General features: G+C 36.4%; 1 protein-coding gene and 1 non-coding gene across 3 annotated transcripts in view; both read right to left on the reverse strand.

The window, feature by feature from the left end:
- Positions 1 to 15,984, reverse strand: part of PPME1 (protein phosphatase methylesterase 1) — a 50,275-nt gene that overhangs the window by 24,818 nt on the left and 9,473 nt on the right. For both annotated transcript variants that reach the window (XM_006073305.4, XM_006073306.4), the window contains exons 2-3: positions 4,574 to 4,667; positions 3,933 to 4,025 (exon numbers count right to left, since the gene is read on the reverse strand). In XM_006073305.4, the coding sequence (XP_006073367.1) occupies positions 3,933 to 4,025; positions 4,574 to 4,667 (187 nt within the window). The remainder of the gene's footprint in view (positions 1 to 3,932; positions 4,026 to 4,573; positions 4,668 to 15,984) is intronic.
- Positions 11,039 to 11,110, reverse strand: TRNAE-UUC. Its single transcript has one exon. It is a non-coding gene; the product is annotated as a tRNA-Glu (tRNA).

Consider the following 15,984-nt stretch of genomic DNA (forward strand, 5'->3'; position numbering starts at 1 on the left):
ATCTTGGTTCAGCATATAACACAAATGTGACACTCAGATAATGAAATAACCTTGAAAGCAGCACAAGTCATAAAATCTACCAAAGATTCACTTAAGATAGAGCAGCAGTACACACAAGTTTGTGCCAATTAAAAATACATTGAAAAAGAAATCATAGTATCATGAGCCAGTACAATTTTACTGGTTTAAACAAACCTGAAATTGAGGATCTTCTTCCTCAAATGAACTAGACTCTTTGACAGTAATACATCACAATTAGTGTTAGTAAACGTCATTAACACTTTTTTAACTTAAAGAAACGACAGGACAACTATCTAGGCTAACTCCTACATTTCATGAATGAGGAAACGGAAGTCAAGAGAAAGTAAATTATTTTCTCAGATCATACAACTAGCAGTAAAAATAAGATGAGAACCAAGGGAAGCTACTAACATAACAGTCAATGTATAAGATAAATCAGAGCTCTTAAATCACATTTTCGCATTTTATTTTTAATTGACATGTTTTTAATATAGTCACATTATAAAAATATAGAAAATTAGTAAGAAAGAGAGGAGAAAAAAGCTCATATGATTTGCCATCTAAATGTCATCTCTTTGGATGTTTCCTATGATCTTTTTCCTCAATTCTGCTGAAATATTATTGACATAATATTAAGGCACTGGATGTAATCATTTGATACATGTGTATATGCAAAATCAGTATCACAATAACCTTCAGCCTCTCACATAATCATCATTTGTGTGTGTGGATAATATTTAAGATCTATTCTCTTAACAACTTGCAAGTATGAATACCATACAATTAATTACAGTCACAATGCTGTACATTTAACAGATTCCCAGAACTAATTCATCTTACAGCTGGGAGTTGGTACCCTTTGACCAACATCTCCCCACTTCCCCCACCTCCTAGCCCTTGACAATCACCATTCTAATCTTTATTTCTATGAAGTCAGCTTTTTTAGATTCTACATATAACTGAGAACACATATTATTTGTCTTTATATGATTTATTTCATCTAACACAATGCACTCAAGGTCCTCCATGTGGTTGCAAAAGCCAAGACTCCTTTCTTTTTCATGGCTGAATATTCCTGTGTGTGTGAGAAAGAGACATGTTTTGCATGGAGCTATTCAGTTTCCCCAACACCATTTATTTTAGAGATTATCTTTTCCCCATGGAGCCTTCCTGGAGTCCTTGGAATTTTTGGTTTCAGTAAAGTTGAACTTATCAACCTTTTTTTAATGGTTTCCACTTCATGGGGCTGCCCAACACCATATATTAATGTTCTTATCATCTTTTTACATGGACTTCCCTGGTGGCTCAGACGGTAAAGCGTCTGTCTACAATGCGGGAGACCTGGGTTCGATCCCTGGGTTGGGAAGATCCCTTGGAAAAGGAAATGGCAATCCACTCCAGTACTCTTGCCTGGAAAATCCCAGATTTTGACAGAGGAGCGTGGTAGGCTACAGTCCGTGGGGTCGCAAAGAGTCGGACACGACTGAGCGACTTCACATTCACGTTCATCTTTTTAAATTCAGTAGTTTAATCCATTTGCAATTTTTATATTAACTTATTTTTATACATGGGCTTATTTCTGGTTTCTTTCTGCCAATACCATACTACTGATAAGAGTTTTAGAATATGCTTTGGTTCATGTACTGTTAAAGCCTTGCTTGGAGAATTTTGAGCATTACTTTGCTAGCGTGTGAGATGAGTGCAATTGTGCGGTAGTTTGAACATTCTTTGGCACTGGAATGAAAACTGAGCTTTTTCAGTCCTGTGGCCACTGCTGAGTTTTCCAGATTTGCTGGTATATTGAGTGCAGCACTTTCACAGCATCATCTTTTAGGATTTGAAAGAGCTCAACTGGAATTCCATCACCTCCACTAGCTTTGTTCAGTGATGTTTCCTAAGGCCCACTTGACTTCACATTCCAGGATGTCTGGCTCTAGGTGAGTGATCATACCATCGTGATTATCTGGGTCGTGAAGATCTTTTTTGTATAGTTCTTCTGTGTATTCTTGCCACCTCTTCTTAGTATCTTCTGCTTCTGTTAGGTCCATACCATTTCTGTCCTTTATTGAGCCCATCTTTGCATGAAATGTTCCCTTATCTCTAATTTTCTTGAAGAGATCTCTAGTCTTTCCCATTCTATCATTTTCCTCTATTTCTTTGCACTGATCACTGAGGAAGGCTTTCTTATCTCTCCTTGCTATTCTTTGCAACTCTGCATTCAAATGGGTATATCTTTCCTTTTCTCCTTTGCCTTTCACTTCTCTTCATTTCACAGGTATGTGTAAGGCCTCCCCAGACAGCCATTTTGCTTTTTTGCATTTCTTTTTCTTGGGGATGGTCTTGATCCCTGTCTTCTGTACAGTGTCAAGAACCCCCATCCATAGTTCATCAGGCTCTCTATCAGATCTAATCCCTTGAATCTATTTCTCACTTCCACTGTGTAATTGTAAGGGATTTGATTTAGGTCCTACCTGAATGGTCTAGTCGTTTCCCCTACTTTCCTCAATTTAAGTCTGAATTTGACAATAAGGAGTTCATGATCTGAGCTACAGTCAGCTCCCAGTCTTATTTTTGCTGACTGTATAGAGCTTCTTCATCTTTGACTGCAAAGAATATAATCAATCTGATTTCGGTATTGACCATCTGGTGATGTCCATGTATAGTATAGAGTCTTCTCTTGTGCTGTTGGAAGAGGGTGCTTGCTGTGAACAGTGCATTCTCTTGGCTAAACTCTGTTAGCCTTTGCCCTGCTTCATTCTGTACTCCAAGGCCAAATTTTCCTGTTACTCCAGGTGTTTCTTGACTTCCTACTTTTGCATTCCAGTCCCCTATGATGAAAAGACATCTTTTTTGGGTGTTAGTTCTAGAAGGTCTTGTAAGTCTTCACAGAACCATTCAACTTCAGCTTCTTCAGCACTACTGGTCAGGGCATAGACTTGGATTACTGTGATACTGAATGGTTTGCCTTGGAAATGAACAGAGATCATTCTGTCATTTTTGAGACTGCATCCAAGTACTGCATTTTGGACTCTCTTGTTGACTATGATTTCTTCTAAGGGATTCCTACCCACAGTAGTAGATATAATGGTCATCTGAGTTAAATTCACCCATTCCAGTCCATTTTAGTTCAGTGATTCCTAAAATGTCGACATTCACTCTTGCCATCTCCTGTTTGCCCACTTCCAATTTGCCTTTGATTTGATTGATTTCCAATTTGATTCATGGACCTAACATTCCAGGTTCCTATGCAATATTGCTCTTTACAGCATCAGATTTTGCTTCTATCACCAGGCACATTCACAACTGGGTGTTGTTTTTGTTTTGCCTTTTTCTCTTCATTCTTTCTGGAGTTATTTCTCCACTGATCTCAGCAGCATATTGGGCACCTACCAACCTGGGGAGTTCATCTTTCAGTGTCCTATCTTTTTGCCTTTTCATACTGTTCATGGGGTTCTCATGGAGAAGAAGGCAGTGGCACCCTACTCCAGTACTTTTGCCTGGAAAATCCCATAGACAGAGGAGCCTGGTAGGCTGCAGTCCATGGGGTCGCTAGAGTCGAACATGACTGAGCAACTTCACTTTCACTTTTCACTTTCATGCTTTGGAGAAGGAAATGGCAACCCACTCCAGTGTTCTTGCCTGGAGAATCCCAGGGACGGGGAAGCCTGGTGGGCTGCTGTCTATGGGGTCGCATAGAGTCGGACACGACTGAAGTGACTTAGCACCAGCAGCAGCAGCAGCATGGAGTTCTCAAGGCAAGAATACTGAAGTGGTTTACCATTCCCTTCTCCAATGGACCACATTTTGTCAGAACTCTACCCCATAACCTGTCCATCTTGGGTGGACCTACACGGCATGGCTGATAGCTTTACTGAGGTAACATTAACTTCCACTATCAACTACTTACTTACCGTGAACACAGCCCAGGAAAGGGCAGAATGGCCTCCTCCATGCAGAAGGAGTAGGACTGGACCCTCTGAACCACTCTTGTAAACTCGAAAAGTGTATGAATAGTTAAAGATAACATATCTAAGCTTTTGCTCACTGAAATTTTTGATTACTTAGTTATGATGATACCAATCAGAAAATTCAGACAGGACCAAATTATAAACAAAGCTACAGCCTTCCAAGCTTGAGAGGCACTTATGGAGAAGTTTCTGAGACACCAGACCTGTTTTTGAGGCATGGGAGCTGTGTGACCACTTTTTCAATGGGAAAAAAAAAAAAAACACCAAACTATTCCCTTTGCCCTAATGAGGACATAATTCCTGGCTTCTAGACACTAAACTGGTTCAACTCACTTTACTCATGAAACCATCCCCTCAAAAGATATATCAGTTTCAGGAATTTAATTCTTAATCCCCTCCCATGTATTAGACAATTATAGCCAAATAAGATATTAATAGTCTTACAAGTAACATCCCATGTCCTGCAAGGAACAGATGGAATAAAAATGAAATAAACAGCAAAAATAAAGAACATTTTAGGAACTATACAAATCTTTGTAGACACTATAAATTTATTAAGGAATAAGCCAGTTTGCAAAGGATATATCCTTGCCAGTTTCATTCTCTACTTCTACATCTTCCATGGACTCAAAGTACTGACTCCAAGGAACAGGAGAAAAGTCCCGCTTTCTTCCAGGGCTAAGGGTAAGAAAAAGAGAGAGATTACAAATAAAACATAGTCATGCATGAAAAGATAAAATCTTGATCAAAATATTAAACCTGAAAACAGCAAGATATTTTCTCATAAAGATATGAAGAGTTTTTATACAGTTAAAATGTGTTTTAAAAAACTCAAATATGTATAAAAACTTTAGGATTTTAGGAAATTTTATTAGCATATTTTAATCACAAATATATTACATGTATATAACAACACAAGTTCTCTCACCTTATTCTTGGCTATAGGCTCATTCCTATCCTTTCAATCCAGTTTAATATTGTTCCTACTACAATAATTTTTGGTCACTATTGCTTCGTCATACCTTTACTCTTCCATATTTTTTCATGCTTCTATTTCATTTCCCAACCAAATGGCAAACTGGCCATATCAATACCTTGAATTTCTGGGTATTTATCTGAAGATAAGCTTACACAGAACTGAAATGACTTATCTATTCAATGTACCATTGTCTGTAATAGAGAAAAACTGAAAATAACCTAAATATCAGCAGGTAACTGATTAAAATAAATTTTGGTATATAGAGAAACAATAGTTATAAAAAGCAATTATATATTGATAAAATTCCTTATTTATAGATATGATACACTGTGAAGTAAACAAACCTGATGCACATACTACCATATGGGTAAAAATGGGAAATACATATAAATGCAATTCCTTATGTATGTTCAGACTATCTCTGGAAGTATACTGATATAATATTGATGGTAACCTGGGAGGGGAACTATGACTAGGAGGTGAAGAGGAACAATTTTCAATGCACATCCCTTTCTATCTATTTCTGAACCATGTATCATTTAAAAATATTATATCATTTTAAAACAAAGCAAAGCAATAAATATCTACTTACAACCTATGTCTTCAACTTTGGATGGAACATAAGAAAGAAACCCTGAGTCTTCCTCTACTTCCATATCTCCTCTTCTTTCCAGTAATGAAGGAAACTCAGAATTCTATTAGGAGCAAAACATTAACTACTGCCTGAGATCTTATACATGCTATGGGACCAAACCGTGGGTATGTATAAAATATAATATAAAGTCCCTTTTAAATATTTAAGTGAATACAGAAGTACTCTAGGTTGACTATAATACGGAATGAATTACAGTGGGGCAGTTGGGCAATCAAGGATGTATTCTCTCAAAAGTCAAGTATTTATTGAATGTCGTTTTCTACTAAGCACTGAAACAGATTAGTGGGTCTCAAGCCATGTAATAAAATTACCTGGGAAGTTTATAAAAATACTGATGCTTAGGTCTAACTCTAGAAATTGATTTAAACCATCTGGGATGTGGCCTAGGTACTGATAATTTTTAAAGTTTCCCAAGTTGAGAGAGAGGTGCTAGAAATACAAAGGAGTATATGGTTTGGAATGACAGAGGAGTTCAAACTCTTCATAGTTCCTACCATTTCCCTGTAATTCCTAACACAGTATGAACTTGGGCAAATTCAATTGATCTAAACTCTTTCTGCCTTAAATTACAGTGACTAAGTAAAATAAGATATCTTTTAAAAGAATCAAATAAATCTGGTAGTTGCTCAGTAAATGTGTAAACCTACCTTCTGATAGAAAAACTTCTTTTGTGGAAGTAAACTACAACTTTAGTCTAGACCTATTTTTCTGGTTTGCTGGTTACACTTGAATTCCTACTGGAAAACTAAGAGCAGAACTCTTTAATTTTATTTACACTCACAAACTCATCTATGCATATATTAATTTGAGTACATATAATACAACAACAACACGGCATGCCAAACATATTATAATAGATTCTAAGGATCTTGAATGAAATTTTAATGTCTAGACCGAGGGATATGGTAGCAGTAGTACCTAACATTTACTGTACACAGCAGTGAGTCACTGTTCCAATTTACAGGCATGATTCTATTTAATTCTTACAAAACTTTCAAAGTTATTTTTATCCCCATTTCAAAGATGAGAAAACAGATTAGATATACAAAGCAACTTGCCCAAGGTTATACAACTACCAAGTGGCAGTAACAGGATTCAACTCCAGTCCCATTACTCTTCAAAGTCTCTGTTCTTTATTCCAATGCTGCACTAATTCTCAGATTTTTAAAAAAATCTATTTGGTTGTATCAGGTCTTAATTGTGGTGCACAGGATCTTTGTTGCATCATGCAGAATCTTTCACTGCAGCACGTGGACTCTCTAGTTGTGGTGCAAGGGCTCCGCTGCTCTGTGCCATGTGGGATATCAGTCCCCTGACCAGGGATGAGACCTGTATCCCCTGCATTGCCAGGCAGTTTCTTAACCATAGAACACCAGGGAAGTCCCCTCAGACTTTTTTTTTTCTCTCTCTCTCTCTCTCTCATTTATACTTCTGTAAAGTAATAAGGCTTTATTTAGGGCATATTATCAAAGGTTTCCTGTTCACAATCTAAATATGATTATTAACTTTGCCAAGGCCACAGAAACTTTCTGAGTTGGCCAGGCACAAGTTAAAGAAAAAGTACTTTCTACAATCAGAAATTATTGCCAGAAGAACAGCCTCCACTTCAATCTAATCTTCCTTTTAAAAAAAAAAAGTTTCAGGGACTACCCAACTTGACCAACGTATGAGTAATTCCCATTTAGTTTAAAAGGCAATAATCTACACCTCAAAATGCTGCTCCTACTACCACAGAGATTTTTCGGACATACTCCTAACATCTGCATTTCAACACACAATTGTTTATACACGCCAAGACTTGACGACATTTGGTAATTTAGACAAGAAGTAAAATAGTAAGGGCCTTGTATGAAAACTAGTTCTAAAAAATACATGCACCCTAATATTCATAGCAGCACTATTTACAATAGCCAGGATATGGGAGCAACCTAAACGTCCATCAACAGAGGAATGGATAAAGAAAATATGGTACACATATTCAATGGAATATTACTCAGCCATAAAAAGGAATGAAATAATGCCACTTGCAACAAGGATGGACCTAGAGATTATCATACTAAGTGAAGTAAGTCAGAAAGAAAAAGACAAGAACACCGTATCACTTATATGTGGAATCTAAAAATACGACACAAATGAACATACCTCTGAAACACAAACAGATTCACAGATATCAAGAACAGACTTGTGGTTGCCAGCTTGTGACTGGGGATGCAGGGGGTCGGGGGAGAAAGGATTTCAAGTTGGGGATTAGCAGATGCACACTAGTATACATGGGACAGATAAACAAGGTCCTATATATTCCATGATAAACAACAGAAAAGAATATATATTTATAACTTAGTGACTCTGCTGTACAGCAGGAGTTAATTCAACATTGTAAATCAATTATAGTTTGATTAAATAAAAAAACCCTTGGCCTATATGTTGACCTTAACAATCTATTTCCAGCAGAAAGTGGAAAAATTTTTAAGAAGATGAAAAGAATGAGGGGCTACTGCACTCTTAAAACTTTTAAAATCTAAATTAATTTTCCATTTGCTAGAGACTAAAGCGTTGTTCTGCCATTATTAATTGTGTGACCTTGGGCAAGTCACTTAACTTCTCAAGGCCTGAGTTTCTTCATGTCAGATAGGTTTGTAGCATCAGTTTTATATGCTTTGTTATGAGGATTAAAGTAGTCCTTTGGTTACTCTCAAATTATCCTCTTCTATTCTCTGGTGGCTCAAACGGCAATGAATCTGCCTACAATGCAGGAGACCTAGGTTTGATCTCTGGGTCAGGAAGATTCCCTGGAGAAGGGAATCTTTTCCATGGCAACCCCCTCCAGTATTCCTGCCTGGAGAATTCCATGGACAGATGAAGATGAGCCCAGTGGGCTACAGTCCATGGGTTCACAAAGAGTCAGACACAACTGAGCAACTAACACTTACTATTTTGTCATGGAGCCAATCATTTTCAAAAATTAGTTTATTCCTTGGATGTATGGATACCAGTGAGGCTGCAGAAGGAGAGGGTGGTGAACTGGGAGAACCGGACTGACATATACACTATCATGTATAAAGTAGGTATCTAGTAAGAACCCTACTCTATAGCACAGGGAACTTTACTCAATGCTCTATGTAACCTACATGGGAAGGAAATCAAAAAAAACTCCATTTTATTTGATGGAACACATTCTGCATTAGCTTCCCGAGAGAGGAATTAATTTTGAAACTTTGCATGTCAAACTTCTGTTACCCGTTTTTACACTTGACTGACAGCTTCCTTTGATATTGAAATTTTATGTTACAGACCATTTTCGTACTGTGGAAGGAAGTACCTTGATAGATTCAACTTTGGAAGTGTTTGCTAAAATTATACGTACATTTGTATAAAAATATGTGAATATATAAAAAATATATATAAGATCACATTTATATAATTTTATTTTAAAACATATACAGGGAATTCCCTGGTGGTACAGTGTTTAGGAGTTGGCGCTTTCACTGTGGTAGCCTGGGTTCAATTATTGGCTGGGGAACTAAGATCCTACAAGCTATGTGGTGTGGTCAGAAAATAACACAAAAACAAAAAACAAAGGACACCACTGAAAATATGATAAATCATAGATCTGATAGGGAACTTGTATCTAGACTATATAAAGAACTCATAATACAACGACAACCCAATTTCTTAATGAACAAAGGATCTGAATAGACATTCTTCCAGAGAAGATATACACGTGGTCAATAAGGACATGAAAAGATATTCAGCATCATTTAGTTATTAGGGAAATGCAAATCAAAACCACAACAAAGAACCACTTCACATCACTAAGATAGCTTTTGACAGAAAGACTGCCAATGACAAGTGTTGGCAAGAATGAAGAGTTAGAACCCACATACATTGCTGATGGGAATATAAAATGGTACAGCTGCTTTGAAGAACAGTTTGTCAATTCCTCAAAAGGTTAAACAAAGATATCATATGATCTAGCAATTCCACTCCTAGGAAATTACCCAAGGAAAATGAAAACATGTCTACATAAAAACTTGTACAACAATGTTCACAGGGGCATTGTTCATAATAGTTAAAAAGTAGGAACAATTCAAGTTTCTATTAACTGTTGAACAGATAAACAAAATTTGGTATAAATCCAAACAATGGAATATTATTTGGCAACAAAAAAGGAATAGAATAATTCAACATGCTACAATAAAGATGAACTTAAAATATTATGGCAAGCAAAGAGGTCATTCACAAAAGATCACATATATTAAGTCCATTTATTATAAACGTCCAGATTAGGTACATCTAATGAGAAAGAAAACAATGGCTGCCTAGGGCTTGGAGGATTAAGGGAAAGTGAGGACTAAAAAGCAAGACATATTGCTCATGGGTATAAAGTTTCTTTGGGGATGCTAAACATGTTCTAAATTGACTATGGTAATGGTTGCAGAACTTTGGGCATACGCTTAAAAAAACATTGACTGTACACTCTAAATGAGTCAGTTGTATGGTATGTGAACTCTATCTCAATAAAGTTGTTACCAAAAATTAAGAAGGGGAACATTTAAATAGATTATATCATTACTTGTATGGTATGTGAACTCTATCTCAATAAAGTTACCAAAAAATGAGAAGGGGAACATTTAAGCAATAGATCATTACTACCCTAATAGAGAAAAAAATGAAATGAGAAAAACACAGGTCAGATGAGACAAAATACAAAATAAGATGGCAGAAATAAATCCGAATGTATCAAAAATAAACGAATTACTCTAGGTTTTAAATATCTTAAGATGAGATTTTTTTTTTTAATTTCCAACTATATACTTTTTAAGAGACAAAAAGTTCCAAAATAAAAAAAAGATTGACAAAAACAAAGTAGGCAAATATTAGACAAAACAATTTTAATTTACATTTAATTTTAATTTACATTAATTTTATATTATTCTCTATCAAACTTTAGGGCATTTTTCTATCAACTTCTAATTAAGGTCTTGCTGTTGAGTTTTTTAAATTTATAGATTTTCTGTCATTTCTTACCATTATATACTTTTTAAATTTTATTTTATATTGCAGTTGAGTTTTAAAGAATTTTATCATCCCCCACATTTAGAAATTAAAGTTTAGAAACTTTAATCTTAAAGTAGAACAAGCCTCTTCTTAGGAGGCTTTCTTTCTTCTTAAACTTCCTCTTCTATTGAATTATATCTACTATACATGTTTTTATTCCCAACATTTACATTTTGTTCTCTGAAACCAGGTTCCTCTTTTTTTTTTTTTTTTTTTTTTTTAATAAAAGAGCATTATCTTCTTGTTTCACAGATGCCATACAGTCTCGTCTCTAACAAGAGATATTGGGGGCCAGGGGATGTGTTTGGTTTGTGTTTTTTTTGGCTGTACCCCAAGGCTTGGCTTGCAAGATCTTTGTTCCCCAACCAGGGATTGAACCTGGGCCATAGCAGTGAAAGTGCCAAGTCCTAACCACTGGACCACCAGAAAATTCGAGATGCTCGCTTATTTAGTGTTTTATTTTGTTCTATGCACTACTGTTTCCTTTTCTCATTTTGTTTTGGTTTCTGTTTTTTGCACTGGAGGCTTTCCCTGGATTGCTGGTGATTCTATGAAAAAGGAGGGCTTGCTGATCGTTGAGCATCACTGTACAGTTATCAAGCCGAGACCCAGACTTTTAAATGACAGACTCTTCCCCTTAAATATCAATATCTGCATGTCTTTTCTCTTAGGCTAGCCATTTCTCCAGAGATAAATTCTCCAATCTTCTGCTTGGGGACATAAAACTAGCTGTGAGCCTTCTGAAAAGGATCTAAAGAGTCTCATTTGTTCACTCAACAAATAGGCATTAATAAGCACCTATGAGATATTATTTTAGGCACTGGGAATACTACAGTGAACAAAAAACAAAACCCCTACTCTTGTGTTTACACTTAACAGGAGACACGAGCAAAAATTTGCAAGGTGGCAATAAGGGCCATATAAAGTCAGGAAGGGGGACAATGAATATCAGAATGAGAAGGAATGAATTTTAAATCAGGTGATCAGGGAAGGCTTCTTTAAGCAAAGACCTGAGGAAAGTAAAGAAGAAAACATAAACATATTTAGAAGACACAATTATGTACTTTCACTTAATACCTGTTTCATCCAGCTGCTTTATCTTTGCCCTCATATCCCTATTGTCTCTAAGTCCAGAGCCACTCTGGTTCAATTTTTCCAGAAGTTAACCTGCCTCCCATTATTGAGAAATTTATTTTCAATAGAGGGAAAGGAAAAGATCTGAGAGTCTAATGGAGTCAATCAATCCTATTTTTAGTCCCCTTTCAGAGGTACCTAGCATCTACAATTCCTGAATCTTTATGGGGTTGACATATGGATTAACTTCAACTTTCGTTCTCTTTCTACAGACAGTTTGCAGTTTGCTCTTCCCTGTCAGAGAATTAACAGTCTTCAACTTGCCATCTTCCTAAATCCTGCTGGTATCTTACCTTCCCTCCTTTTCTTTGTCATTTGATTATTCCTTTTTCCAAGTTACTTTACTATAATTTCAAGGGACTTGAGGATAAAATGAAGATGAATTAATGAATTAATTTCCACAACTCTCTAGGGTAGCTGGTATTATTCCTCTTTTGCAAATGAGAAAGCTAAACCCAAGAGAGGTTAAATAACTCATCCAAAACCATAGAAAGTAGCTCAGCTAGGGTCACTTCCTTATTAGTTTTTAATACTACCCTCAAAATAATATTAGGTTCTCTCTCCATTCTTAAAATCATCAAAGCTAACAATAAGCACCCAGAAATCCCCAGGAAGAAGTGGAAGAGGATTGGTTCCTGCCATAGGGATAATGATTGGTAGAGGACTCTTAAAGCAAGCCTGAGTACCATGGAGACTAAGAAGAAATCAAGGTTTACTACTATAATTATAATTATGGGAGAGAGCAGAAGGGTGGAGTGAAAAGGAAGAATCAGACAATTCTCAAGTTTCTCTGAAGTCATTCACAAAGAAAGAACAGGGGAAACCTTTTAAAAGAGTTCCAACTTACAAAACACTGATTTACCAGGTGCTTGAAAATTCTACATCGTACTCCTAATACTTCTCTGCGTTGGCCAGTGATGAAAATGTTCCTTATTAACTGGGCATCATAGAATCCAAAAATGGCAATAGTGGGATTTTACACAACATCCTGTATTTGACAAGAAAGGATATTTATGGCCCAATATACAACAAGGTTGTATGAATGAAACCTTACCTTACTTAAAACCACTTTCAGATAAGATACTTAGTCTATGGGAACTTCCAACCTGCTGAGTCAGATCACACAAAAACCTGCTTTGTTTTAAATGGATGGATAAAGACAACTGCTGCAGCACAAGAACACTCTAATCTTATACTTCTGATAATAAAGAACTGTGCTTTACCCAAGTTAGAAATTTTTCTAAATTTTATTTCTACCACTCACCCAATATAAGAACAGCATAAGTAGTAACATAATTTTCGAAAACACTAAAAGTAAACAGAAAAAAGGATATAAAGAGATCTGGCCTCAAACAAAAACACAATCACTGAGACATCAGTAATGAAACCAAAAAAGCAGACAACAGAACACTTTATGATATTCTACAAATCAACTGGAGTTGTTCACTCTCATCACTGATGCGCAGCCATTCTTAGTCATCAAAACACATGTAAGCTACCATTCTGCTTAGACATATCACAATAGGAAGCAAGAGTTTTGAGGTCAGAGCTTAAAGGCCAATAAAATCCTTATAGAAAACCCTACTATTTCAGAACCAATGGTTCTATAACCCCTTCCCTAGACTCATCTAAATGCCATGACGATCCAGGATAAAGGACAAACAGCAAATATCTTTAGGCCAATTATTTAAGGGATTTTTTTCCCAGTCACAACTTGCTTATATAAGCAGCTAACTTAATTTCAATTAAAGAGACCTTTGGGTATGCCTTGTATGGCAGGCCCTGATACACTTTCTGGGCATGAGGGAAATCAGCAGGCCTGAAATTTTCATCAATGAAAACTTGGTTCTTGACCTCAAAGACCTAATGTTTGGAGGGAGATAGGCAAGGAAACAGTCACTGTATACTGCAGCTATGGCAGAAATAAGCCTAGGGTACCATGAGAGCTCACAGATGGAACATTCAAGCTTGTTCAGGACACTTATGGGGATGGAACCAGGTGAAAGAAAGATTCACAAAGATTACATCTGGTGGGAAAATTTTGTTAAATCAAATGCTATAAAAATTGGAAGTACTATTTTTATTAAACAATGACTTGGATAGGGAATAGGCAAAAGTACAAACCTTCTAATTGTCAACTAAAAAGTAATTTCCCAATATTCAGTGGAAAAAAATGTCAGTGTATTCTCCAATTTAAAAATGGGCTTATATTCCAAAGGTTTGTAAAGTAAGTTGTTGGAAAAACTGAAGTACATTTCCTCTGATTAACAGTATTATAAAATATTTGTAGATTCTCTGAGAAGCTCCATCCCCAAGTCTATTTAGCCATAATATGTTACAATGCTATTTGTGATGAAATTCAGTTAATAATAATCATGTAGTTCAGGTGATTCACATAGAAAACTGAATTTAAATTGATATTAATATATCTTGAACCATGGTTCTTATGCTTAAGGAAAAGCTGGTTTAATTAAATGGATGAGAAGGATTAAATGAAACAAACCAGACACATGTGCATTTGTGCTGGGCACCTGACAAGCATTATCTAAATTTAATCCCCACAACAACCTAGGTTGCATTTTCTTAACAGGATAAACATAGAGGGATATAAATATGGAATCATAGAGGGATATAATAGGGTACAAGTTCATATTTATATACTGTTAATAATCACAGTTTTAAAATTTCACTTCTATGCTCAACAAATCTGGCTCTTCCCTCACATTTACTTCCCTACTAAATTCAGGATGCACAATTCTAAGCTGATGGAAAAAATGTCATATATCCACTGTATCTGAGCATCATTCATTCATTGACCAAATGTTTATTGACCTCCTGTGGGCTAACCACTTTGGGGCTAATACACAAAAGGAGATTACTGTTAAATTAGTGAAGACTAAGCAAAATAGATCACAATCAAGTTGTTAGTGAAATACCGTATGTACAAGGCATCACTGGCTTATGATAAACCACGATTTTTATAACACTAAAAAAAGAGCTACCAGGGAACTCCCTGGTGGTCCAGTGGTTAGAACTCTGCACTTTCACTGCCAAGGGAGCAAGTTCAAGCTCTAGTCAGGAAACTAAAAATCCCACAAAACATGCAGTGTGGCCAAAAAAATAAAAAGACCTACCAACTAAAGTATGACACAATACTTTATCAAGCAGAATTCATTTTACATTTCTTTTTATAACTTTATATCTTTAGTTATTTTTGGCTACTCTGGGTCTGCATTGCTGGATGTGGGTTTTCTCTATTGTGGCGAGTTGCAGTGCACAGACTTGTCATTACAGTGGCTGGCTTCTCTTGGGGCAGAGTACAGGTTCTAGAGTGCGGGCTCAGTAGTTGTGGTGCAAGGATTTAGCTGCTCCATGGCCTGCACAATCTTCCTGGGCTTCACAGGTGGCTCAATGGTAAAGAATCCACCAGCCAAGCAGGAGACCTGGGTCCAGAAGATTGATCTCCTGGAGAAGGAAATGCGAACTCAGTCCAGTATTCTTGTCTGGGAAATCTCATGGACAGAGGAGCCTGGTGGGCTACAGTGCATGGAGTCACAAAGAGTTGGATACGACTTAGCAACTAAACAACTAACTACTCTTATAGTAAGGACTTACTTCAGTTTTGGAGAATGAGAGAGAAAGAGAAAAAGTGTCAAGTTTTGTTCAAGTAAAACTAACCAACAGGCATGAATCTTTATATACAAGAGACAAACTCCAAGCATGAGTTTCAACCATATGAGCATTTTATATCTCAAATTAGTCAATGTATTTGTAAACACAACACACTCAGCCTAAATGCTTGGTGTTGAAATAAAGTATTGATTCTATTTATGAACTGAAACGATTTTCAGTGGAGTATCACTTAAGTTACCCCATCTTAATGGAACTGGTGAGGAAATAAGGTTTCTTTATAGAATGAAGCTAAACAGGTCTAGATTTCAGTTTCTCCTTCAGTCAGCACTTAAGCAGCCAGCACGTTAGACACCCAGGAAATTAAGACATGATTCCTATCCTTAAGAAGCTCACTGTCCTGAGTAGACAGCAGATCAATAATTACAGGAGTCAGAGGGCTAAGTGTTATATCTACAGAAGACTATGCGGACATAGAAGATGTGCTCCTTGATGACTATGTGATAATGCCTACTAGGAGATAATAACCAAAACCAACA

The sequence above is a fragment of the Bubalus bubalis genome, chromosome 16, assembly GCF_019923935.1.
Source record: "Bubalus bubalis isolate 160015118507 breed Murrah chromosome 16, NDDB_SH_1, whole genome shotgun sequence".
In the NCBI taxonomy this organism is placed as follows: domain Eukaryota; kingdom Metazoa; phylum Chordata; class Mammalia; order Artiodactyla; family Bovidae; genus Bubalus; species Bubalus bubalis.